Source organism: Eurypyga helias, unplaced genomic scaffold (assembly GCF_000690775.1).
Source record: "Eurypyga helias isolate BGI_N326 unplaced genomic scaffold, ASM69077v1 scaffold4813, whole genome shotgun sequence".
Taxonomy (NCBI): domain Eukaryota; kingdom Metazoa; phylum Chordata; class Aves; order Eurypygiformes; family Eurypygidae; genus Eurypyga; species Eurypyga helias.
Genome location: NW_010243079.1, coordinates 14,098 through 40,523, shown reverse-complemented (window position 1 = coordinate 40,523; position 26,426 = coordinate 14,098). Strand labels below are relative to the sequence as shown.

Genomic DNA, 26,426 nt, shown 5'->3' with positions numbered 1-26,426 from the left:
AGCCAGAGTTAAACCACGACAACTGAGTATCTTAGAGGATTTTTGTCAATGGTATACCAGAACACACTACAAGAACACAGTCAACACATGAAAAATATCTGTCAAGTATTTCTCTCATAATGGAGATAAATCATGCAATTTTTTAGTTTTGCATTTCATAACATGCATATCTAAAGTTTTACTACTGTATCTCCTGCATTATCCAAGGCAGAGTCTAAAGAAGGGCATTTTTACATCTAGAATGAGAGACTAGCATGCTCACTACGTGATAGCTCTTAGTTTCTCTAGCATTCACCACAGGCTTTGAATGACTCCTTACAAAGCATTGCTGTGTCTCCAACAGAAAGCATCTTTCAGCCTCTACCTTTGCCAGTCCTGTTGAAATTGGTCCCACTACTGGAACATCACAGAGTCTTTTCTAATATTGTCGTTTCAAACTATTCAGTACATGGAAGCAGAAGTCTGGCATCTCAAGTGTGACTTGAAATTTTATAGAAAATAAGTACAGCAATACCAGAATATTTGCTGAATTCATATTAACTCATCCTGATGAAAAGAAAGTGTACCAAAACCATTTCTTAAGGGCTGTGCAGATAATGCATCTTCAAGTAATAGTTACTCTCATAACAAGTGAATTAGGGCAAATATATATTTAATATCAAAGACTGCTATTTTTCTTCCCATATAGGTAAAATGCTGTCCTGGAGTGAATGTGTAGCAATGTGTCAGCTAAAAAATTATAAAGAAACTGTTTTTAAGGTCTATCTGCAAGCCACCTAAATGCACTGGTATGCTGAAAAACAACAATGCACTAGCTCTTCGGGACTCTTTTGCAGTTCTCACTATCCAAGAACTGAAACCGTGCCAAAGAAGCAGATATCAGAAAGAGAGCAAAGAGCCAAGGAAATATTCAGCATATTCACATATACAGGAATAATTTAAAAAACCCAACCACAACACACAACAACAAAGCCCACCAAAAAAAAACAGAAAACACAGACCGGGAAAAAACCCAACTAACACAGGATGCTAACTTTATTCCTGCAGAGAAGCTGACAACTGGAAAGAAGAGGCCATCTATGTTGAAATTCTCAAACATTCCTTGAACAGGCTGACCATTTATCCGGAAAGAGATGCTGGGGGCACTCAGGTCTAAACAGCAGCTGATAACATCGTCAGTTCTTAACAGGTGTTGGTTGGGAGAATTTACTGCTCGTGCTACACATCCTGTGAAAGTAAAGGAGACATATTTAGCAAAACTTCTGAAAACCATACAGCTTTTCACAGGAACCCAAAAAAAGAGAAAGAAAACATAGCAGTAGAGCACAAACATGTTAATATACAACTACCTAACCTATAACATCAAGATCTGATTCCAAGGTTGCAATATACTGATATACTCACATAAACAGTCAAAGCTAAGAAAACTAAATTTTATTCCTTACAGTAGAAGAAGTACAAATTGAAAGACAACCATTAGCATCTAATATGGAACCTAATGGTCTTTTCTAAAGAATGCTTCATTATTCAAGATAAGGACAAGTATCATACTTAAATACTTTAGGAAAAGTAAGGTACTTCTTGTTATTCAGGGCCACCATCATGGTAACCTCAAACCTGTATAAGATGGTAGTACTCTGTTTCATAATCAAACTACAGACCAGTATTTTTCTGGCTTCTACAAAGAAAGCAGCAATTTCGAGATATAGATATTCAGTAATATATGTATTTTTCTCAAATAGCTTTTGTATTAATTCTAAAGGATTTTTTTTTTTTTTTTTTTTGCATCAAATTACACTTGCACAGGCACACCTGCTTCCCAAAAGAAATAACCTATATAATACAGAAAAAGTAAATTACGGTTTCTGAAATTTACTGCCATCTACCACAGAAAATTTATGGAAAAGCACCAAAGTTGTATAAAAAATTCTCAACATGTTTTCAAAAAATAACATATGCAATGTCTGCAAGAGATAAACTATAATGCATATTAAGAACAGAGCACTAACTTTTTAACTATGCTGTACAAATTCCGTAAATTTGCATGTTTCAACTAAAAGCACTTCATTTCCAAGAAGATGATGAAGATAGCATGTCTTTAACAGCAGCAAAAATAATTAAAAAAAAATTCTCAGTAATGAAGGTAAATTTTCATAAACACACCACCTCCACCAAGGAAAAATAAAAAACAACACTTCCGATACTCGATATATAGAAAATGACTCCCTGACACTGCCACATAATCCACAGACCATAGGACAGATGCTCTTGTGCAATCTGCCCCTCTTGATAGGGCAGTCCACAGTATTTTGAGGGGGAAAAAAAAAAAATTCAGATGCTCTTGCTGCTTCCATACATCATTTCGAGATAGCACGGCCTTAGCTCAGTTGCAGTAAGAACAATCACTTCCATGAGCAAAGACAGGGGAATGAAATAAAGCAGTCCTAAGGGTCCCTCACAAATTGAGAAACCTATAGGAAACACTGCTGAGAAACAGAGTAGCAGTCAGAGCGTAAGGAATGGCTTGCAAGGAAACTACCTTCTACCAGCTCTGCATCCCCAAACTCACCAAGCCCAGTAGAGAACAGCAGAGGGAGACATCAAAACAGCTGAGTCAGTTTCTAATACATCACACAAAGGGGCAACCATTTAATGGCCGAGGTAACTAAACTCTGAAAGAGCTATCAATGAAGAATGGGTATGTCATCTCCTGAAGGCATACTACTTGGGACTAGATGTCTTCTTAGATGTAGAAATTTAGCCAAATAGAAGTTACTGGGATCAATGCAAGGCTGACTGTTAACAGAAATATGTACTGGCCTTTGATGAACGCACAGTCAGACCAAATGATCTAAGTGCCTTTCTGGTCTTAGGCTTTAAAAAAAAAACCTATGAAATACACTTCTGCATGTTAGAGAAGTAACTGCAGGACTGGGGGCGGGGGGGGAGGGGGAAAAAAAAAAAAGTAAATTAAATGTGATTTTGGTAAAGGCTCCCGGTCCAGAACAGAAACTCAGTGGTAGGAATTATTGTTGCTATTCAATAACGCAGGAAATGCTTCATGCTCAGAAGATTATTTTTTAAATGTCACTGCTGAGACTTACCAAGATGCAGCCTGGGATTGTGGGGAAAAAAAAAAGAAAGGCCATGATTTTCAACATTCAACTACTTAACGTCCTTTCAAGTTTGAGAGGTATGTGTCACATGAGAATGTCAGTAAACACAGAAATCTTTTCCAATCTACTAGCTGCATCCAAAAAAAAAGATTAATATACAAAAATTGCATACAGAAAGGTGGCCTGACTTCTATGACTGGGCTGGATTATTGACTTAAGAACCACAAACAACTGTTCATTTATTCTTTTGTGACATTTCGAATGAAAAAGTTTCCGGGGGTAGAAAAATCATTTTGATTTTCACTAATCTTTTGTTTTTTCTATAAAAGGAACTCTAACTACAAAAGTTGGTTTTCGTTGGCTCATTATTTTCTGGTTCTTCTCAGTCTCGCCTCAGTTCTCTGTCAAACTCAGTTATGACACAACTTTAATGACACCATTAATTATGCATTATTGTTCCAAAGCAATTCTCACTATGCATGAGAAGCAAAGTGGCAGCTTCTTTCCTAAGATGCCACTCCAGTGGGTATGTTATTGCTTAATAATACAATCCATCGCTGTTGTAACTGGAAAAATCTTTTGAAATGTAAAACCAAGTACCAAGCCACAACACCTCAAAACTTCAAAGACTCTGAATGATACATACAGCTGACTCACTAAAATGTCTCTCTTGTCCGCTAAGGAGCTCTAGAAAACTTGCTCATATCTTCATAGTGGCAAGAATTACCAGTCCAATGAGCCTAACCTAGTTTTAAGTCAGTTCTACAGTTCATCACTGCTCAATAACATCTCAAACTCAGAGGAAAAACTTTTTCTTTACAAGGTGAAACCACAACAGAAGTTTTTTTTCAAGAAGTTTAGTACCATCCAAGTGTAGGACTACCCATTCCAAATGATATCTGGGAATCTTCTCACAAGAGATAAGTTATGTGAAGAAGATTAAGAAAAAGAAAACAAGCTTGCTTGCTTATTATTATGCTTTTGCTGAGCTAACCCAGTTTGAAGATAGAATAAGATTATTTGCAGAATCTACAGTAAGCACAAGTACTTTATATAATTACTTCAGCTTCTTTTAATACTAGAATTTGCATATAGACATTATCAATAATGAATAGATCCAAGCTGGGCTCACAACATTTTAAAGATGAATATGTGACCAAACACATTGTATGCAAGCTAGGACGATTCTGCATGTCTTACAATAAACAGTCTCAGTCTCAAAGTATGCCAATAAAACATCTCTACAGAAAAATATCTGGTCTTAAAATACATGGAAAAATGTATACTTAAAAATGTTCTTCATCTCTAAAGTATTTCTAAACTTCTAAGCTAAACGTACATATTAAAAATCTGTTTTGGATTTTTTAAAGAAAAGAGTCCTGTGAATTAAATCTCTCAGGCTAGTCTTACACTATACACAGGAATTAAAAATCCAGACAACCGTTTGTTAGACTTCATTTTTCTGCACCTTTGAAGTTTTAAATAAAATATTTATAGTTACTATAAAAATAATCCCCTGGCTAAAAAAAAAAAAAAGTATTATTCTGTCTGAATTACTTTGTATAAAACAATATTTTTCAATATGTGATGTTAAAACATATTCTGCTCTAGCGTACTGTTCCTGTATATTCCTAGTGTCAACTCAAACATCTGATTCACTTTGCTGTTGTTGAAAACAAACTCACTGGAACTGCAAACAAGGTTCTAGTACTTAAAAAAAAAAAAAAAAAAAAAAAAAAAAAAAACCCAAAACCAAAAAAAAAAACACCAAACACAAAACACCACAGACACCAAGAATAAAACCCAACCAAACAGAAAAGGATAATACCTGACCACAGATGCAGACCATCGAAGCCATAGGAGTACAAGTCATCACCAACCCCATTTCCTCCCCATTCTGCTCCTCCCCCTGGATACGGTGAGTAGCCCTCTGTTGAAGCCCAGCCCACTCGTAGATGAGTTGATTCAGCTGTCACAAACTGCTCTAGTTGGTCCACCATAAGTTCATAGTACCATTTTCTGTATTGGGCAGAGCCTTCACTAATCCCCAAGAAGATGTTGGGTCTCATGCTTAAACAAAAAGAATGAAAGTGGTTATTAAAAACTTATCTCAATAACATGATGAACTACTTCAGATCTTTCATTAAAGTCAAATTTCATACTTCTTGTGTGTGGCTAAAACAACAGAAGTAATTTTATTTATTTACTTATTTATTCTGGTGAAAATACTCTAAACAACCAAAGAAAAAAGTGTTTCAGTAACTGTTTTCAATGTTTCATTGGTCTTTTTGACTTTTGAAAAAAAAAAAAATTTTTTTTTTCCTTATAACTGCAAGAATGAGAATATTCTCTTTCACAACATTCTAAGGCATAGCAAAAACATGTAACTGCATTTGTTTTCTACAGCCATACTGGGGAAAGACAGCTCTCCCTTCCCTGTACGAGACCCAAAGTCAGCTCAGAATTCAGTCAGTACCCACACGTTTAGAATTTCTTCCCGTGCATTTTTAACAGAAGATTTCATTAGTGATTTTAGCTTTTCTATTCTGTTATATATATGTTGGTGTGTTACTGGATGTGTTGGGGGAAGTCAAGTCATGTGTGGTTATGAAAAATATGAGTGAATGTATTAGCTCTAACACTATCAAGTTAATTTCACCTTTAGATTTGAATTTGTATTTGCTTGAAGAGGCCTCCCTATGACATACAGTTGTGGAATTTTTATGTTTTTCAGCATCTAATAAATCCTACGAATCCTCGATTGCAAATATTATTTCTATGCTTCAACTTTCATTCTCACTTAAGACTTTTTCAAATAGACATAAGTTTAAGATAGAGGAAGAAATGACAAATCTTCACTTAAAGCCACATTCTTCTGCCTCACCATAAATTTAAACTCCAGATAAACATCTACTTTGTAAATATTACTTTGCTAGTTTAAGATGTTACTTATTTCCTCGTGTTACTAATGTCTGCTGGAAAGTAGCTTCTACAACTCTGACAGTGGAAGGAATGGTGAGGGCACTCCCGCACCCTGGCTGACAATATTTTGAAAGCAGAGCTAAATCTAGACAGCAATCCTTAGAAGAGACTCCACTTTCATAGACTTAAGGCAGTTTAGAGAAGCTTTAGCTTGCAGCAGCTCTCTCTGACCCATATTTTGACTCTAATCAATATTGCAAAGAATATTTAAAAGACTATTAAGAATAAAACACCTTACCAAAAATTTTGGAAATAAAACAGGTTTTCTGTAGTGACTATTTCTTTTATTGAAATGTTTTATTCTGCTTTGTTCATAGGTACAGATTTTTTATTTTTCTCTTTACCTGCTCACGTGATTGACAAGGCGTGTCTGTAAAAGCAGATCTCTTCCTGGCAGAAGATTATCACAGATTAGATGTTGATTAGACCGTACAGCTACTCCATGACAAACACAGAGAGAACACAAAACATCCAAAACCTGAAAGAGAATAGGTTCTTTTCATCTTAAATATTTCTTCATGCTGAAGAGTTCATAATCACTGAAAGTAACTTCTGGCAATATAATGCTATGTAACTTGTTACTGGAAGACATGTAAGGGTATGCAATTCATCCAACATCGTAGTTTTATTTCACAACAGTTCTGAAATTCACCTAACAATATTAAGATATATTCCATCTGTTTCCCTTGAGATTTAGTGTGTATCAATGCTTTAATCAAAAAGAAGATAACGTCCCCCTTTGCATCTTCAAACTGCTCATATGCCTTCCAGAAAAATGTTCATTTCTAGTTATGGTTAAAAGTATTAAAGTATTTGAAATCTAACTTTGACACAGAACAACATGGCTTGCTTTGCTCACAAATGTTTACCTAAATATACATCTCTATTCTTTGCCTACCTTATGGTTTCTTCCATGTTTGTCCAAAAGACAGATGATGGATTTAATATGTCCTTCCTTAATAATGTTTAGAGCTTCTGGGCTTTCCACCAACACACAGTGTAAAACTTCTAGAATTCCTGGAAGGGGGGAAAGAAAAGTTGTATATTCAAAGTGCATATGAAGTCATAACTGCGCATAATACTTCCTAATACACTGCTCAGCAATATGGAATAGTTTCAAAAATCATTGTATATGATAATCAACTCCAGAACAGGATTGATGTTGCACTTCTAGGTTTCCCAAAGTAAGTGAACGCCGTAAAAATCAGACAGGACAAAAAGAAAATGTAAAGTAATTTGAAATTTTAATGATAAATATGTGATGATCAACACTCACAAATTAAACAAACTGGGTAAAATACTGGTTTTCAGTGGCTCCAAAAGGTGAAGACTCCACACCACATACATACTATACACAGAAAAAATGTTCTCCATATTTCCAGTTTTCTATTCTAAGCTTCCCTTAGAAGACCATATGAACCACTAACAGAATCATACACCTCTGAATCAGAGAGCAGAAGTAAATTCCCAGTCTACTGACCCACCGTGTAAAATTTTCTTTCTGTATATAATAGCTGTAATAGGAGCCACAGTGATGTTCTTAAAAGAGCAAACGAATAGAAACCAGCATGAAACCAAGACGTGCAAGGAAATAAGAACCACTAAATCTCCAGTGGTCCCTCAATTAAATGCAATTCCAATCCCAATAACACATATATCAGAGCAAAAGACTAATCTAATCTTAATGTATGCATTGAAGAGACAGCTGTAGCATTTGCATTGCATTATTCACTCAGTTCCTGTGATATTTCACTTACAACATGGCCTGCTCTCAGATATGTTTTCACCTGGGCATTTTCTTTTGCTTCAGTGAAGATCAGGAACAGAATCAATTTCTAATCTAATTTGTACAATCAACTCACAATTGCTGTTCATATATTTAGTGTCTTTATTTGGTTTTCATAACATATTTATTTCAGGGATAAGAAAAAATGAAAATAAGAACGGTATTGATAATAGCCTATGTCATCAAATCTTTATCACAACACATTCAAGAAAACACCTGCAGGAGATGGAGCTAACAACTTCAGTGCTGAAGGTGAGCTTAGTTTTGGTATAATTGATAGAGCATGGTGTTTCTTCTTCACACTCTACCTTGGAAAATAAGTTATTTTAGGTGAATATGTGCTGCCAGGTATTCTTATTTGAGAGGTACAATATAATCCAGGATTTCTCCCCCTATTGTAGGTCTACCACTGAAATTAAAACAGTGAATATCCTCACCCCAATCAAACCATATAAATCTTAAAATCTGGCAAGCAAGCATTCCACATAAAATCACAAACAATCTACATACTAAAGGCTAAACCTACTGTACTTCTCGAGGTAACTAAAGCGCAGCATAATTATCATCTTGTATAACTGACTCACTCAAAACCAGAAGAAGTCTTAATTATAAAATCAGTTTTGGAGGCAACATGAAAGTTATGTTACCAGAACATATGGGAAAGGAGTTCAAGTGGCCTAGTTTCTAGAAGAAAACTCAGGACAAAGGAGCACTGCAAATATAAGTACCTTCAGAAATTTTGCAGTATGTTGTCATGTTTTAAAAGCCAGCACACATCATGAGGTTCATTACACTGTAATACTACAAGGTCAGGTTACTTTCCAGTTTACAGAATTCATCTCATACCTGATTATATCATAAACATTTAAGTTTTAATTTTTAAACCTTATATTTACTCTGAGATTTTTAAAAATACGAAGCAGAAACTATGTAACACAGCATTTTGACAGCTGCTGTAACAAATTTCATACTGAACCTCCAAAAGTTGAGTGCAAAGTTTAGAATAATTTCTGAAAATCCTAGCCCTGAGAGTTACAGATGTAAAATCAGGTCTCTTAGGAAATAATTTCACCGTGAACAACTGCGGAAATTGACTGAAATAGAGAAGGTTGCAGTCAAATCCCATTCAACTGCATCACAGTGAGAACATTCTCCTTAGAGGAGTTCCTAACACCAAAGGTGGACTGTAGTGGAGGAAAGACCTAGCTTGTCATTTTGACAATTTTTAAATGCTTGTTTCCATTTAAATTCTCTGACACTCAAATGTTCATGAAAGCAAGATCATCATGGCACCTGCAGAGCAGGTTTCCCTAATAAGAATGTAAACCAACATGAATGTTCAGTTATGACATCTATTTGGTTAGGATCTCTACGGCTAATAGTGTAGCTACAGTGATAGGAAGATCAGCAAATCTCCAACTAGACACCAGTACTACGAGCAGCTAACTGTTAACAATGGCTGAGAACTAGTGATACTGATTTAGCCTCGTATGCTTCTGTTGCCTCATATCTTGAGCAGGATTCAGAGCTTAAGCATACACAGATGAAACAGATGAGGTACAAGTAGGAGTAAGAAAAAATAGCATAGTAAAACAGGTCTCCCTTCCTAAAGCCATAGTTCTATAGCAAAAACATGAAACAAAGTGTTGCAAAAATACTTCCATTCAACGCTGCTGACTACAGGGGTTTACACAGGCAAATGCCTCAGAGTCTACAACAGCCTTCACCGCAGGAGAGTAACTAACTTCTAAACTCTCTGATTGCCCACAGAGTTGACAAAGGAATGAACTTCCAAGAGTTTGCAATGACAGTTACCCCCACCTCAGATCTTGCCAATCAGCTAGCAAACACTGGGGCAGTTAACTCTTGGCTCTGAGAAGGAGAAATCTCCTACCACTGACTTCTGACAGTATTTTCCCATGCTGTTGGTCAGTTCATCTCATGAACAGATTTATGGCGAACAAGCAAAATTTGGCCTTATGTTCCTGGGCTCATGTCTAGCGAGCCTGGTTTTATCCTTTTCCCCCTTCGAACCCAGTTTCAAGCCCTCTCAATGAGCCCGGCCAACTCATGAGCAAGAATCCTTTTCCCGCTTTGAGAAAGCCAGACTCCATCTGTCGCCAACAGGCCCGGCACCGTGTAAACCTCGCCATGATCAAAGAAACCAAGATTCCACTGTTTGCATCAGCCTCTGAACCACATGTTGATCAGGTGTATTTTCCTGTTCCTTTCCCTATTCTTTACTACCTGTGCTCCTGATCCTTCAATCAACTGCCTCAGTGCCCTGAAACCCCTTTTGATGTCTTTCGGGTTTCTCTCCACAACCTCGTCACTGCCCACCTGCATGACCAGTAGCAGGTTATAATCCAAGGGCTGTACCAGACCAGGGAGTTTCCTGGTGATGTCTCTGACCCGAGCCCCAGGGAGGCAGCTGACTTCCCTGTGTGGTGGGTCCGGTCAGCATATCGTGCCCTCTGTTCCCCTCAGAAGGGGATCCCCTACAACAATCACCCTCCTCTTCTTCTTAACAGAGGAAGTCTTAACACACAGGGCTACCCAACTCTCCCTGGGTGAACCTTCTTCCTTATTCTCAGTAGCCTGACCCTTGAGTTCCAGAGCCCCGTATCTGCTGTGTAAGGGCAACTGGGAAAGGGATGAAGGCCGGGAGGGGATTCACCTGCCTCCCCGAGCAGGGACCTGTTTCCATTCCCTCTCCATCTCTCAGGTCTCTTCCTCCTTCTGCCTGGTGATGAGAAGGTGGGGGATCCTGTGCTTTTTGCGGGGCCTCCATCTGCTGCCTTTCCCTCAGGGATGGCAGGGTGCAGCTCCACCAATCCATCTCCCTCTCGCACTCCCAGATACTCCTTAACCTTTCCATGTCCTCTTTCAGTTCTGCCACCAGGTGGTCCCACCGGGGCCGGGGGCTGCTGCCCGCCGGTACCCGTGAGAGGCTCAGGCAGTCCCTGCAGCCAGCTGCCTGGGGGCTCCATCTGTGTCCCCACCCTCTTTCTGCTGACGCCTTTTGGCTAGGTAGAAACCATCGCTGTGCCCTCTTCTCTTCTGGGCGGGTGATGACAACTGGGTGAGGTGGGCTCCTGAGCCCAGAGGGGATGGTGCTCTACCCGCGCGAACTGCCCCCGACACATGCTGTTCACTGGGGTCTGGGTCCCTCGCGCTCCCTGGGAGGGGTTTAAATCGCCCTCTATTGCCCTGCAGACCACCTGTCAACCGCTCTCGCAGTGGCTGACGGTACCATGCGGGCTGCCCAGCTATTTCCCTGCTCGCCAGGGTCGGGGAACCCCTCTCCTCACCTCCATCAAGCGCTGAGCTGCAGCAAGAGCTGCTGCCACCGCTGTGTCCCGCACTGACTGAGCAGATTCTCCCCACAGGAGTAATTTTTACTCACTATTGACTTAAAACATACCATTTTCTCATCTTCTGTACTACCAGATATATTCCAAACACATTTCTTATGAACATTTAGTGGTTTCTGCTAATATTGTAACTTTTTTATATAATGATAAAAGAAATGCTTCTAGCTTATATTAATGACTGTGTAAAAGTTGAAATGTCTCAAACTAGAATTGCTTTTATTATGTTGTTATTCCATATGTCAACATTAGTGAGCATTACATGTGCAACTTCTCCAATCTGTATTACTTATATTTCTACATTTCTCTCTTCACTTTTAGTACAGGGAGGAATAATGGGCAAGGCAAATTCCTTATCTGGCATAAGAGCTTAGTTAAACAGCAAGCAGGAGCTCAAAGTCTAAATTTTGCTGTCTAGTACATGAGAGAAATAACGCTTTCTGTAAGGGGCTGTTATCACTTTCCTTACCTCGCCTATTTCGTATTTTCTTTACCGTCATGGCTTGTGATTCACCTAGTTAGCAAATCAGACATCAGAAGATCTCTCCATGTCAGCTCCATGTTTTCAGTTACACTATGCATGGGTCTCTTACTCCAATAAATCTTTTACTAATCTTGAAAAACAAGGGTGGTAGGGGAACAGCCTGCAGTGACGTTTCCTACCAACAGTATTATCTTGCATTCAGGTCTTTAGGTAAGCATCAGCATGAAAACCATGCTTGAAAAGAGTCAAAAATCAGTCTTAAGAGTCCAGAACTAATCACTCTATTTGAATCTCATTTCTTAGCTACTGGGTCCAATTTGATTACTATCTACTGTTCAGATGCCTAGTTGACATCACATTGACAATTTCACATTGAAAAAGCCCAGTAATTATATCTTCATTTAAGAAAAAAAGAAAAAGGTTGTATTTACATCAGTAAATTAGGGCAAGAGACTCAAGTATTATGACATCAACACCATTAATTGCAGAAACAGCCCTAGTATCTCTTCAGTAAATTTGAGATACACTTAGCAGAGCTTCTTTAATGCAGTGAAATTTGTCTACTCTCTCTTTACAAAATCAAACTCATGTGGCATGTACAAACATCCTTTTAAAGACAATAGAGTAGTATCATTAAAAAAAAAATCCACAAAAACATTATACTCATAAATTTTGAAGACTTTGCTTTTTCTAAATAAGCACATGACAAATTTGGTAATACAGATAATCACCTTTAAGGTCCTGTTATAGACTACAGTCATGTTAACAACTATATTTAAAGACATGCACAGTTGCAAGCTGTCATTACCAATGGGAATCATAAATCGCCAAGAGAAATTCTTAAGATATTACTTATATTCACCTAATGTGCAGTGTTCACACTACTTATTTCTTATTCTGCTCAAAAATTATATTCCTCTAATATAGTCCAAAGTGGTTTTTTGATCAAGTTTAGTTGCAATAGTTTTAAAAAAGAAAATATATTGGAAATTTCGAAAGACAACGTATTTAGTTGGCAGAGGAGGTTTACAGAGAACCGACTGCTTCTGAGGAAGTAAAAGCCAGGACCGTTATTTCAGTGAGAAGTACAGCACAGCTCAGCTTAACTTCATTTACTTTCACTTCGAGCAACACAGAGACTAATTGCATCTCTAGGCACTAAGGGGTTAACATACTGGCTCAGGAGGAAAATAAGATATTAGGTAATGTCAAAGAAAATAAATAAGCTAGTTTGAAGAATTTGTGTCTACAGTGAGACGGAGTTCCCAGATTCTCAAATCATAAATATGTTTCAGGCACGCTCTTTCCTCCTAAGAGGAGTTCAGGCCTCAGGAGTGAGAGAGGTGATTAAGAAGGGAATGTGCTATGCGTTATGGAGGTAACTTTGTTACATGCAAACATACAGATATTTCTAAATACCCATCTATTACACATACCCAAGTAGTATACATGAACTACCCTGCATTACCACTACAGTCCTTCAAGACAACACAAATTGCATCCATTCCATATGTTTATTACTACATTAGGTTAGCTGAAAATCCTGAAAAACATGCAGAATTCATAAAGGGAAGGTATTAGAATTAGAAAGAAAGCAACTTAATACAACTGAAACTGTAGCTGTTTTGATGAATGGTTTGTATGCCTGAATTAAAAGATAGCATTACAACTAGCTGGCCAAGAAACAGGAAAGACTGCCAGGACTTAAGGTAGAACTACAACCAAAATAAAAATGTAATGAATTTTACAAATATAAATCTCATTCTATTAGTATGATTTAGGGTCTCACAGGGAGAACTTCATGATAGTTAGACTGAACAGGTCTAACACCAATTTTAAAGAATGAAAAACATGTCAAATAAGGAAGTTAAAATACTAAAGAACATACCAGAAGATGCTTCCAGCCTTTCTAATCTGCTGATCAACCAATCAAGAGATCCAGAAAATTGAGCACAGTTTTTACGATTCCCTCGAATCAGAGCCGCTATTGGATAAAGAGAGAGAAATAAAATTTAAAGAATAAATTGCAATTATAAGTCCATTTGAATTAAAAGAATCCTTGTCTTATGCTTAAATCTAACCATCACCCATGTTATCCTTACTAGAAAGATAAATACTCCTCTTGGTATCAAACTGACCCTTAAGATTATTTTGACTTTACAATCGCCTCAGTAATCCTAAATGCTCTACATGAAGTAGCCGGTATTGACACCACAGAAGTCAGTTGCTACTGTAAAAACAAATTTCTGCAAAAGAGTGTTCTTGTAATGACAGAAAACCCTGAAAGAGCAGAATGTGAAACCAATGTGATTAATGTAAATTATTTTGTACTGATATCATTCCTTTGTTCTAGAGTAATAGAAACTAAAACAAGATAGTGTCCAGGAACTGTTCATCATAATGTTGATGGAGGTGTAGGGAGGAAGTAACTGGTTCAAAGGTGTTTCGCTCTCATGCTTTAAGCTGGAGATTAAAGTAGGTTGAACGCATGCACTGACTTGGTCGGTATAACTGACCAGAAATCTCACTGAGCACTGCAGGCACCACCAAGCCTACCCTGTCCTGGCATATGTGCATTTGCATGTATGTGCATACACACAAGCTGTCGGGGAAGCATCTCTTCTACTTTGAAAAAAGTGCAATGTAATACGATTTCTGTTTGATGTGTGGAACTGTGAAAGTGCTTTTCTTAAGATTGTTTTCCAGTTGTGACAACAAATCATTTCAACCTGAAATTTCTATGGTTATTTTCAGCAGCAGAGACTTGGTTTTGCTGAGGCAATGACCTCTTAAAATCAATGTTTTATTAGTGCAGAAATTCATATTATATTGCAACTGTAGTTTTATGCAGTTTCATTTTTAAAAGGCTAACTTACAGACCTGTGACAAAAATATTATATGAAACTGTATCAGCAAAGAGGAAATGCAATCTTGGAGTTAGTTGCAAACAAGTCATTGCACTGACATTTCTGTATCATGAGGAAAGAGATCACAATCCAATTGCTTCATAACCAAAAACTGACCAGAAAAAAAACCCCACACCAATTCAACCAACAAAAAAACAACCCCTAACAAGTAAAACAGACAAAACTTTGACTTGGTGTATCATATGATAAAACAGTCTATACCTTGAAAACTTACATAATTAATTAATTGTGAGCATAGTTATTTGAAAATACCTGGGAATCACAAGAGGAGGAAGATCTTGTTAAAAAACACAGATTGGAACTGAGGAACACTTGTATCTCTAAGTGACTTTTTTTACTGATTGTAGGCAAGCCCCATAATCTCACTGTACTTCAGGTACAAACATAAAATGAAGGCAGTAATAGTTCATTGCTTAACAAGACATCAAAACATTTAACTTCATTAATGGTAACAAGACACAAATTGTTTCATAAATATAGCTCAGCAGAAGTTTTTGGAAAGGTTAGCATCCAGTGGTTAAAACAGTGCATTAAATGAAACACACAGCCACTTAACATTGACAGCAAGAAATAATATGCAACAGTTGCTTCTTTTATTGTCTGCTCCTCTGAAGGCGGCTAACAACCAGTTTTAACTAAAAAAAAACCCAAAACAAACCATAAGCCAAAACACAAAAAACAAGACATGGTCAGTCAGACATTAAAATCCCATCATTGCATATACTCCCGCGGATTCTTTGGCAATACAAAAGGACCAAAATACAAGTTCAGAGTGTTTGTATTTGTAATAGAGGGAGGGCAGATGCCTTTGTAGATATATGGCAATCATTTTAAATTTAAAGAGGGTAGATTTCAACTGAATATAAGGACGGTTATTTTTGCAACAAAGGTGGTTGAGCTAGACAATCTTTAAAGGTCACTTGTGACCCAAACCACTCTATGAATCTACAATTTTTATATGCAATAGTATCCAGTCTCAATTCAAAGTCTGTCAATGCCTCCATTCTCGTCACAGGGAAATATACCACAATGATGTGACAAAAGCCATGAATTCTGGCATCACAGTTTACTTTTATTTATTTGCAGACTCAAGTACTGTTTGCTGAAGCAAGACTGTGCAAGCAATATCCATTTGTCATCCATGCAATTACTGTACAGCTCTAGCATTATTCAGAACAGAGCAATGTACAAGTTCATTATAGCCAGATCAAAGGCAGGCTTCTTCAGCTGTAGCTGCCAGAAGATAATGCAGTTAGGGACATAACATAAGGCAGCAGGAGGGGCACAGAGATAGGGAAGTCAGCAGACACTTGTGCACTGTTCTCACGACAAGTGCACTGTTCTCACGACAAGTCCATGGAAACAACACTTGGTACAGGACAAGTAGATTCTTTCAGAAAGAATCTTGCTTTCTGGCCTTGTCAACTGGAAATTTCAGATTTAGAGAAATGATTCAGCAATCAAGCCACTACTTCCTCCAGTCTGAGCTACGCTGAATGTAACAAGAGAGAAAAACTAAACTGTTACAAGAACTTCAACAGTCACCCCTATCTATGAATAACTCAACTACTCTAGACCTAGTGTAGATAATTTTAAATGTTTACAATTCCTGCCATAACTTTCTTCATTCATTCTTAATAAATCAAAAAACTACCATTAGTATTCATGGAATAATCACCTTTAAAAAACAAAAAAAAGTCTAAAGCAGATTCACTTTACTTAGTGAGCATATATGAGCTGAAAGATAGATTAAGCTGTACAATTTTTGCCAATGTTCCTTCTAGATGACCTTTTTATCCCAGGGTTAGTCAGACATTACATAACATCACATTTTCAAGCATTCATACAGGCATTAGGGTGAGTAAAGACAGAAGCAGAGGGATGGAAAACAGCAGTAATGCTGTCATGAGAAGCTCACACTAAGATTCACTATAATTTTCACTGTGAAAGCTTCATTTATTTTCATGCATCTTTTCCAAATTTTAACTCTTCAAGACAAAATTTGCTACCCTTCCTGCCTGCCAGTGGTTGAGCTATCTTCAGAAAATTCAGACTAACAGTCTGGTTTCTTACAAGCATGAAGATAGCCAAAGATATATGGGGTTTTTTTGTTTTGTTGAAATATAATGCCAACAGCAAGAAGCATTTTCTTCATTTTCTGTAAGAGCCCATAAGAGTTCTTAAGGAAGACATTGAAAAAGATAAGTGAAGGATGGAGAAAATTTAAAAAAAAAAAAAAAAAAAAGAAAAGGAGGGAAAGTATCTAGGTACTCCACTCAAGAACCTACAATGTAATTCATGTTGCCAAGTCATAAAATTTCTCAATCATAAACCCACTGGCAAAACCTCCATCACCCCTGAAGCAGTTTGTCCTGCTAAGCCATGACACAGTTCTTCATGCAGAGTTGCAATGCCAAGGACAACAGTACCATTTTACAAATTACTCTTCGCTGAAACCAAAGTATGATGAATCTGAAGTTTCAGTCCTGCTTTTGACCCACATGCTGACTGACTCACTCGTCACCATGCTGCACGTTACAGAACTGGAAGGAAGTGCGTTTAACTTAGAACTATAAAAACCTTAGAAATCAAAACAGAAAATATTAAAATTAGCTTATAACGCTCATAGAATCTGCCAATCTAATGTTAGGAAATGCCACTTCTGGTCAGCCTTGCAACCTGTTCGTATGCATCATGCTAAAATCTTCAACTACATAGAGGCAGTAAGTCCTCAACCAGAATCGCAGCCACAGGAACCACAGTCCAGCCTAACGACCTGTGGTTAGGTGACAGTAGTCACTCTTCAGCTAGCTCCTTTCCTCTGAGAGATCACAGGAGGGGGCTTCTGGTTGTCTCAATGCTATGTCAACTTTTATTTCTTCTGACAGAAAAGGTAGTGGGCCAGACAGAAGCACCTCATTGGTTTCATCAAGGACTGTGCACCATATGCTAGATATCCTTCTTTTCCCCCCAAGATTATTTTCTTCTTTAAGAGCACAAGATGAGGAATCTACTTTGATTATAGAAAAGCTTCGCAACAGCACTATATACACAACTCCTGCCTCAGTTGCCTTCCTTGGCTGCTGGGTAGTAAGGAGAGTATATGTGAAGTGAGGAACATCATTAAAATTTCATTTCTGTGCCTCTGAATTTGGAGAAATGCAAGTTTTTGGTATGCTTTGCATACACAAAATACTGCTGAGTAGTCTGAAAAAAGGACAGATGCCACAGCTGTTATTTGGGAGCTAGCATTGGTAAAAACTTTTTACCTAAATTTCTCTCTGTATCTGTTCCTCTGAGTGAATGGGAGATAATACCTTCTATTTGGCTTAATACAGAAGTTTCTGACAGAACACCTATTAATAGTTCCAATTATTCAAATTACTAATCATAAATGGCACAAAAGAACTCCAAGATAATAGCTTTGTTTTCTAAATATTAATTAAATAGCTCACAATAAATAAGATTTGATGCTACACACTGCACAGCAAAGAGAAAACTAAGTATTTTAAGTACAAATAATAAATGAACAGTAAATAGGGAATGAGTCCTATAGAAAAATTAGTATGTGATCATGTTTCACAATGCACACCCAATAAAAGAGCAAATTAATAATATACACAAGACATCCATCTGGGCACTTCTTAACCACTTGACTCACTTCATTTTACAAACTCAGTATTCATCCGTGGAGTTTTAAATAATTGATTTATAACATAACATTACTTGTATACCTTTTCAATACCAAATTTTTCAGCAGTGAGATTTAGTATAAATGTTACATAAAATGCTTTATGTTTTACTGGAAAGTGGGATGGATAAAATCCTGCATGAAGGCTTTGTCCAAACTTAAGCTTTTGCCAAAACACATGCAAGTTTAAAGGCAAGCAGGCCCTGACATTAGAGGTGGTGTTACAGAAAGCAGCATGGGCAGACTTTTGCAGCCAGCACAAAGGACTGCTTAATGACAGGGAAACATTACTGTCCTCAGTCACTTGAGGCCAATGCTAATGTTATTATTTAAGTTTACTTATGGCACTGAGAAAACCTGATGAGAGAGGAGCAAGGAACTGACAAAATGGTCTCTTAGGCAGTAAAATTTCCTTTTGTAGACAATTACCAACACAGGAGGAGTGAATATGCAAGCAGCTAAAGTAGTGGATTAAAAAACCCATATAATGAGTCACAGTAGAACACAAATAATGTATACGATTAAAATTGGTGAGCAATTAGTTCAGACGAATAAATGCTACTATCTAAATAAAAGTTTGACCAGGACACCAACTAACATTTACATACTTAAGGAAGGTGTTATAGGATTTTCAGTGAGGGCAGGTAGACAAGATCGTTACGATACACTGCATTTAAAAGAGTGTACCTTTCCATGGCACACTGTATGCTAGTATAACGTTGGAGTCACTCGTCATTACTGACTAATAAGACAGGTCTTAGTTATAGAAGTTTTAGACTAATGCTGCAGTTCTGCAGCCAGATGTGTGAAAAAAGGCAGACTTTTACAAAACTGACCACATGGCTCCTTGACACAGCAATGACATATTCACATACATTTTTTTCACATAATTTTTGGCAGTACACCAGATATATTAGTAATACAGTAATATGAAAGAGCAAAGAATCATTTAAATGAAGTCAGATACATGTTATATATCACAAAAATATTAATAGAAAAATTACATTATTTGAGTATTTTCACCATATTTTATTCTTAAGCACACTCAAGGACCTGGAAATGCAAAAATCTTGTTTAAATTATATCCTAAATTCCTATACATTGGAAATTCTTCCGTAATAAAACAGGTATGTGTTTCTTTTCATGAGTATTATTTTAAGCTAAAACAATCCAAGTAACTCATAATAGGTCTTACCTAGTAATTCATACAAAGAATTCAGAATAGATTTCCAGGCTTCTCCAGCTTCCTTCCCAGCTACGTCTGCAAAATGAGCTGCACTGCTGTATACATTCAAGCGATCAATACATTCAAGAACAAGGTTGATCATACCCTAGAAATGGAAAGGCTCAGATTGTCAGAGAAAAAAAAAGTATTGTTTAGGTGCAAACACATAAGATTTTCAGAAAATTAAGAAAGCAAAGCATGAAAGAAAGGATACGCAAAACAAGAATATATGCATGGAGTCAGACAAGCAGAGTCAAACAAGCACTCCTTATGGAAACATAAGGATTTCTCTGACTGAGATAATAAAAATTCACCATTTAGGATAGTTAAAAAAAAATAAACAGTATTCCAGACAAGCTTCTATTCTGGAAGGTACTTACGCATTTAAGTACAGACAACTATCACTACCAGAGAAATAACAGAGAATATTAAACAAAATATTAAAGCATCCTTGTTAACCCAAAACATTCTGCTGCATCAAGAGATTAAACTATAGCAGAAGAAACTAATTCACGCGTAAGGATTAAATTATGGTTAGAATTCAAGGCATAAGGCATTATTATTATCTAATTTTTTTTAAAAAGGGAAAGGAAGTAAGGCCTTAAATGTATTTCTTTAAATACACAGGAAGATCAACAGATCTAAAGAGATTATAAACGTAGCAAATAGTTTGACTCTTACAGGACAAAAAAACCACCACAATCATACTCCAGATTAGACATCAACATTACAGACACTGTGAAAGAATGGTGGAAAATCAGTAGTAAAACTGAGAGAAATACCTCTTCCTGGAAGAGATTCTGGCGATTCTTCAGTGCTCGGAGCCTGTTTTGTTTGTCTTCATGCTCCAAATGTTCATCAGGGGGGTGAAAGTAGCCAATCAAGTCCTGAAGGCTCAGACTGACTGACTCGATAGGCAAATCAATGGTGGAAGACTTCACTTTCTTACTGAGAGCATCAAGGCCCCTACAAGAAGATGTAAAGTCTCCTGAGCCCTGGAAATTAATCTGTTTTATCATTTAAATCTTTTATTGGTTTAAAAGCAAAGTTTGTTCAGATACCAAAGCCCAATTCATTGTCTGACAGCTACATAACTTAGCAATAATTATGTCTGCCCCATTCACCACTTAATGATCCCAAACAGAAACCAGAAGCATCGAAAATGTTATTCATCTTAAAATTTTTGCTAATCCAGAAAACATATTTTAATATTCTATCTACACATTTAGCAGTATCAGAGGCTGACCAAAAGATGAAGAGAAATTATTGTAAACCTTTAAAGCATCATGAGGCTGAAACCAGTCGTATGGTGCCGAATATGGCCCACCTAGTCCATACAGGTTCTCAAACATGTCTCTAACCTGTTCTTAAGCCATCTACAAGCACTGGTAGATGCAGCTATTCCACATACTGTGCTCCAGCACTTCACTAACCTTTTTGTTTCCCTGATACACAATTCAAGCTGGGCCTTGCTGTATGACCGAGACCCCTAGAAGTGAGGGGAAGACTGTTCGCATCCATGTGGCACCTGCCCCTTGCTTAGCTGAATCCCAAAATAAATTTAATCCAATTTTTCCTCAGTGCTGTGCTTTCTTGACCCCTGATATACCTTTAGCCTCCATTTAAACCTCATCTTTGTTGAAATGTGGCTCTTGCAGCTGAGACCTCACCAGCCCCATGCAGCACAGTGGAAGGCAAGGGCTTTCCCTTGCACCTCCCTGGTTCCCCGCAGGAAGGTGGTGGTGGGCAGGGGCTGAGCAGTGGGGCTGCCACAGCTGGGGAATGCAAGAGGCCCACCAGAACCTTCTGGAAGGAGCAGGAGGGGGCCATGAGGGGCAGAGAAACGAGGGTTGCTAAGGCTCTGCAAACACAGCGCCCATCCTCAGGGTGGAAGGAAAGATCTGGAGGATCCTGAAACTCTGCAAGAGCCAGCCAGGGACCTGAAGCCTGAGAAAGTAGCAGCCCTGAAGGGAATGGCCCACCCTGTAGGCACATCGGGGGGACTACAGGAGAAGGGGGCTTGTTTGACATGCATGATTTCTCTTTTGACTCATTCTCAATTCTGCCATTGTAAAAAGGGATTATTTGCTAGTATATTTTTGAGTAAAGCATACCCATGTAGCAAAGAAGTCCTTTTTGTTTTCACCAGTGCCCCATTTACACTGAACTATAGACCAACAAAATTCAGCTGGCAGAGGAGCCCATCCTGTCCCCACAGGCACCGTCCCAGCCCCATCCACATCTCCCTCTTTTCTTTCATCAGACGTACCAAAGGACCCCGGCAGCCGGTCGCAAAGCTGTCTTTGCGAGCCCCCTGTCCCAAGTGGCACAGCACCCTCCCTGCTTGCTCCCAGGACTCCTCTCCAAGCCATGATATGGAGCAGAAGCCCAGTTTTATACTCTGTTTTTTGGTGGATTAAGACAACACTGAGAAGTATTTTGGAGGGTGGGTAGTTGGTTGGTTGGGTTTTGGTTTTGTAGGGGGTTTTGTTTGTTTGTTTTTTAACTGGCATGTTGCTCTGTATTTTCATCTCAAAAGGTGAAATACAACTGGTAAACATCTACGTTTAGGAAACACGAATTCAGTAGGAATATTTACTGCTAAAGAATAAAAATCTCTTAGAATACATAATGCAATATTTCAAAAAGATAGCTATGAAAGTTATATTTAAAACTTATTTTTCATCGTAAGCAAGTTATCTGAAATGCAATTTTTCCACTGACTTCATGGGAAAGAACTGGGGCAGACACTTGGAACAATTTTGATCCTCTCCAATTCAGCTTTTTCTTCTTGGAGTAACAGCCTGCCAAAACTAAATTGTTAAAACACTACCTTGGACTCCCTGTGCACTCTGCAAAAATCTCTACTGTAATCTAGCAGTACCTTGATTGGTGAAGGCTTGTCATTAAATTGCCTTTCTGTCCTTATCTTTTATGGCATTCTTATAAGCTTCTAAGAAAATGTATTATTTACAAAGTGACCTAGGGCTTGCATTGCTTTTGTATCTTAAATGTCATGGAATATGAAATTCTCCTGACAGGCACTTTTCTCTGTTGTTATTTAAGTACCTGGGTTTCAGCAAATTGGTAAGTCTATGTCTCTGGCTGTGCACTGGTTTAGGACAGCATTGTTTCAGGTCACCATCTCCCACACTGTCTGCTCTTATGATAAATGAGTTCCTATGAAATCCTTATCAATCTATATAGATTTATTACATATCATCCTTTTTCTACTGCCATCTACACTGATGAGAGGGGCCTTTCATCTACCAGTGAGTCACAAACATTTGAGAATTAGAATTTTATCAGTGTTATTTAGGAGGGCATTTGCAATAGGGAGATAAATGCAAAATGCCTAAGTCTGGCAGTATTTTTAAGTGGCTAAGATATTATAAAATAAAACGTTTTATGTGTTGCAAAACATAAAAGAAACAAGTAGCATTAAAAGGGAACACATAAGGAAAGTGTTATGGAAGGATAGAAAAAAGGTGTGTTTTCATAATTGTAAGAAAAACTTTTTCTTGACACTATGAACCTCCTCAGTATATTTGTGTCTTGTACAGGTTTGTAGTTATACAGTTTTCTCCCTCTTTCAGGATTTTCAAGGAACAGCACTTTTAAAAACCACACTTGGAAAAGAAAAAGAACAATGATGCACTGCATGACTCTCAACAAATTTTGGCAGAAGAAAAATCTTTCTTTTATGGCTTGTTTGCATTTTCAGCATGCATATGCGTTCAAATCAAGGTTAAACAAAAAAAATATTATTAGAAAATAAAGAAGCTGACCAATACCCCCTCAAGGTACATGTCTGCTGAAAACACAAAGAAATGGCATGAACTCCGGTTTGAGAAGTATTCATCTGTTTTTTCTTAGGGCTAAATTGTTCACTGTCATGCTAATAACCGCTTTGAATAAAATAGAAGAGGGAAAAAAAAAAAGGTTAAAAGATCACTTCAAAAGCACACCTTATAAACCTGTTGAAAAGGAAGACTGTACTACGAATGACACGTGCTGTACGGGATTCTTCATTCTGAGATCTGGACAGTGTTAAACCATCATCCATGTGACCTTCATGATGCATTATTGCCTGCAATACAAAAATAAAGAGCAGTCACTGCAAAATTAAACACTATTAGAGGTTTCAGAACACAAATAATAAATAGGAAAACTCACATAATAAGACAGGCTAGGAAATGAAGTCACATAGACAAAAAAAGAACAAAACCAACCAACAAAAAAAAAAAAATCCCATGTTTTACTTCCTCATGTTCAAGGATGTACTTTTACTCAGCCAGCAGGTTCAGTGCCATAATAACCTCAAAGCCAGAGCTTCTGCAAGGAATATAATTTGTTTAAAATATGAAAAAATCAAAAATTTAAGTTCGTTTGGTTTTGTCAACCTTGAAAATAGTTCCTTTACACAGCAGCAGATACCCATAATACAGACAAGGTTCAAAACAGGTATTCTTTACTTGTCCTGATTTCCAAAGATGTTACTGACCTTCTTTTCTGACTATGCCTTGAGTCACTACTGATAACTTAGTCTGGCATGTTTAGTTATCATGGCTCTGACGATATTAAATCCAAATCTACATAAATATTTTAAACTAATTTAGGTAACTTTTTATTTACAAACACACACACAAACTATTCATATTACTTAAATTACTAAGTTACTCAGTAATCTATCTTATTTTGAAATGTTTTAGAATCATTTAAGTATTACAATTATTACAAGTATTAATTATATTAGTATTATAACCACTAAAATTTTACATGTATATAAACAGCTTCCTAGATACGTATTATTTTATATGTTTAAATAATATATGTGTGTGTATACACATATATAATACTGAGACTTTTTAAATATATATATTAAATTATAAGGTATGACCTTCCAGGTACACCAGGTGCTACTTTAGCTTTGTATTCTGGCATATAAAACAGTCAGAGAAAATACTGCAGCCTGGAAAAACATAACATGATATGTTATTTTGTTTTATTTTTTTAAAAAAAGAAGGCTAAAACATGTTTTCCTTGCTGAGAAATATCATCTTGCAAAATTACATATTTACAATAAACAAGTACACTAATATGGCTTCTGGAAGATGTGTTAAGCTGTAAAACATTTTTTTTCCCTACTTTATTATGCTGAGCTAGAACTCTGCTTGGCCAGGTTATTCTTTAAAAGAAATAATGTCCCAGGGTTCAAGACTTGAGCATTCCAACCCAAAAGGTAACACGCTCACAATGTGGAAAGAAAAGACTTTGAACTAAAAGCCTCCTCAATCCAAACTACAGCACACTAAAGGAAGGAATTTTAGGGCATTCTACAGGCTACTACTAATGTTTTTTGTTTGACATCAAGTATATCCAGATTTATTATTTAAGTTTGGGTCTTAATGTCTATAGGCTAACATACACTTTATCTTTCAGGTTAAGAATTCAGTGCATCACATTAAGAAAACCCCAAACCTTTCACACTGCAACAAAGACCTGCTTAAAATATTTGAAACCCAGAAATTAACTCTTGTTCCCTTAATTTCCTCCCCCTGCCCTATCAGACTGTGAGTGAATGAAATGCATTGCTATTTATAGTCTTACCTTCCGCTGCAAAGAACCCATTCTTACAGACTTTGCATCAGCAGACTGGTACGTGAGCCATAAGCCTGTATCTACATGTTGTATGAAGCATATTGAATCCCCGTATTTTATTTCAGGTGCTCCCATTCCATCCACCTCTTTTCTTGTCCCTATGTCTAACTTTTCCTAAGAAAGAAAGAAATGCATACAATAACAATAAACAACATAATATTTGCATAAAATAGTGAATACTAGACAATTTTCCACAGCATGACCTGAAAGAGTATTTGAGATCCCTCTTTAATGAAATTATTAAAAACTGGTGAAAGTGTAACTTCTAGTTAAACATTTAGGGAACAGATGGAGAGAGAGAGAGATCCCATTCACACAGAAATTATTACACTAGGAAAGCCAGGTGCATTCATTTCATCTCTAGAAAAGGTGATCATAACTCACCAACATGTCATTGACACATAAAAGCTTACAAAACAAGACCACATACACTTAATCCCATAGCTGAACCTATGGGTTTGACCTCCAGAATCTTTTTCTTGGGGATTTTTTTTCCCCGCCTGGAAAAGATGAGCACCTGCCTACGCTGTCACATAGAGATGGACTTTAACCTGTCACTGCCCATTACTGCCCAACAATGGGCTCAATATTTCCCAAGAAAAAAAAATGCATTTCGATGTTTTTGTGACTGGCCTGTTGACATGCTGTAAAGAAGAACAACATGACCAGGCATCAGTCCCGCTGGCATCCTATACAGAGAGCAGTTGCCTCATGAAAGGAAATTTAGCATCCCAAATAATACTATAGTTTGTAACTGTATGTTTAGGTGTTCCCCAATATCTAACTCTCCTAATATCCAACTCCTTCCCCACAGACATCAATTTATAAGACAAACAGAAAATGCATCCCGATTTATGGCAGACCATCCATTTAATCTCTCCAAAAGCATATTGTTCAACTGACTGATACACCTCTTTTCTGCCTGCACTAGTTGTTAAAACCAAAGTATTGAAAAAACACATTATAAAGGATCAATACATATCTTATTAACTGTAGGAAGGATGTTAATGTAGTTATGCAGGAAACTACTCAAGGGACTTTGACTGTTCATTGCAAGTTCCTGAGGCGTTTGCCTCCAGCTCCATTGAAGGCAAAAATCTTCTCCATTAAGTGTAACCAAAACTGCTTTGAGTCATTAGTTCCAATTCATGTAATCAAGTTACTGATATAGAAACTAGTCATC

At 37.3% G+C, this 26,426-nt stretch overlaps 1 protein-coding gene across 1 annotated transcript in view; it reads right to left on the bottom strand.

Moving 5' to 3' along the window:
- Window positions 1–1,017: 1,017 nt before the first annotated feature.
- The window catches only part of LOC104507851 (ryanodine receptor 2-like), a gene marked incomplete at both ends in the record, with an annotated part of 34,453 nt that continues 9,044 nt past the window's right edge, over window positions 1,018–26,426 (bottom strand). Inside the window, 9 exons of the mRNA XM_010149270.1 lie at window positions 1,018–1,227; window positions 4,945–5,186; window positions 6,443–6,576; window positions 6,997–7,115; window positions 13,628–13,723; window positions 19,553–19,688; window positions 20,365–20,548; window positions 23,551–23,672; window positions 25,193–25,357. Of these exons, the coding sequence (XP_010147572.1) occupies window positions 1,018–1,227; window positions 4,945–5,186; window positions 6,443–6,576; window positions 6,997–7,115; window positions 13,628–13,723; window positions 19,553–19,688; window positions 20,365–20,548; window positions 23,551–23,672; window positions 25,193–25,357 (1,408 nt within the window). The remainder of the gene's footprint in view (window positions 1,228–4,944; window positions 5,187–6,442; window positions 6,577–6,996; window positions 7,116–13,627; window positions 13,724–19,552; window positions 19,689–20,364; window positions 20,549–23,550; window positions 23,673–25,192; window positions 25,358–26,426) is intronic.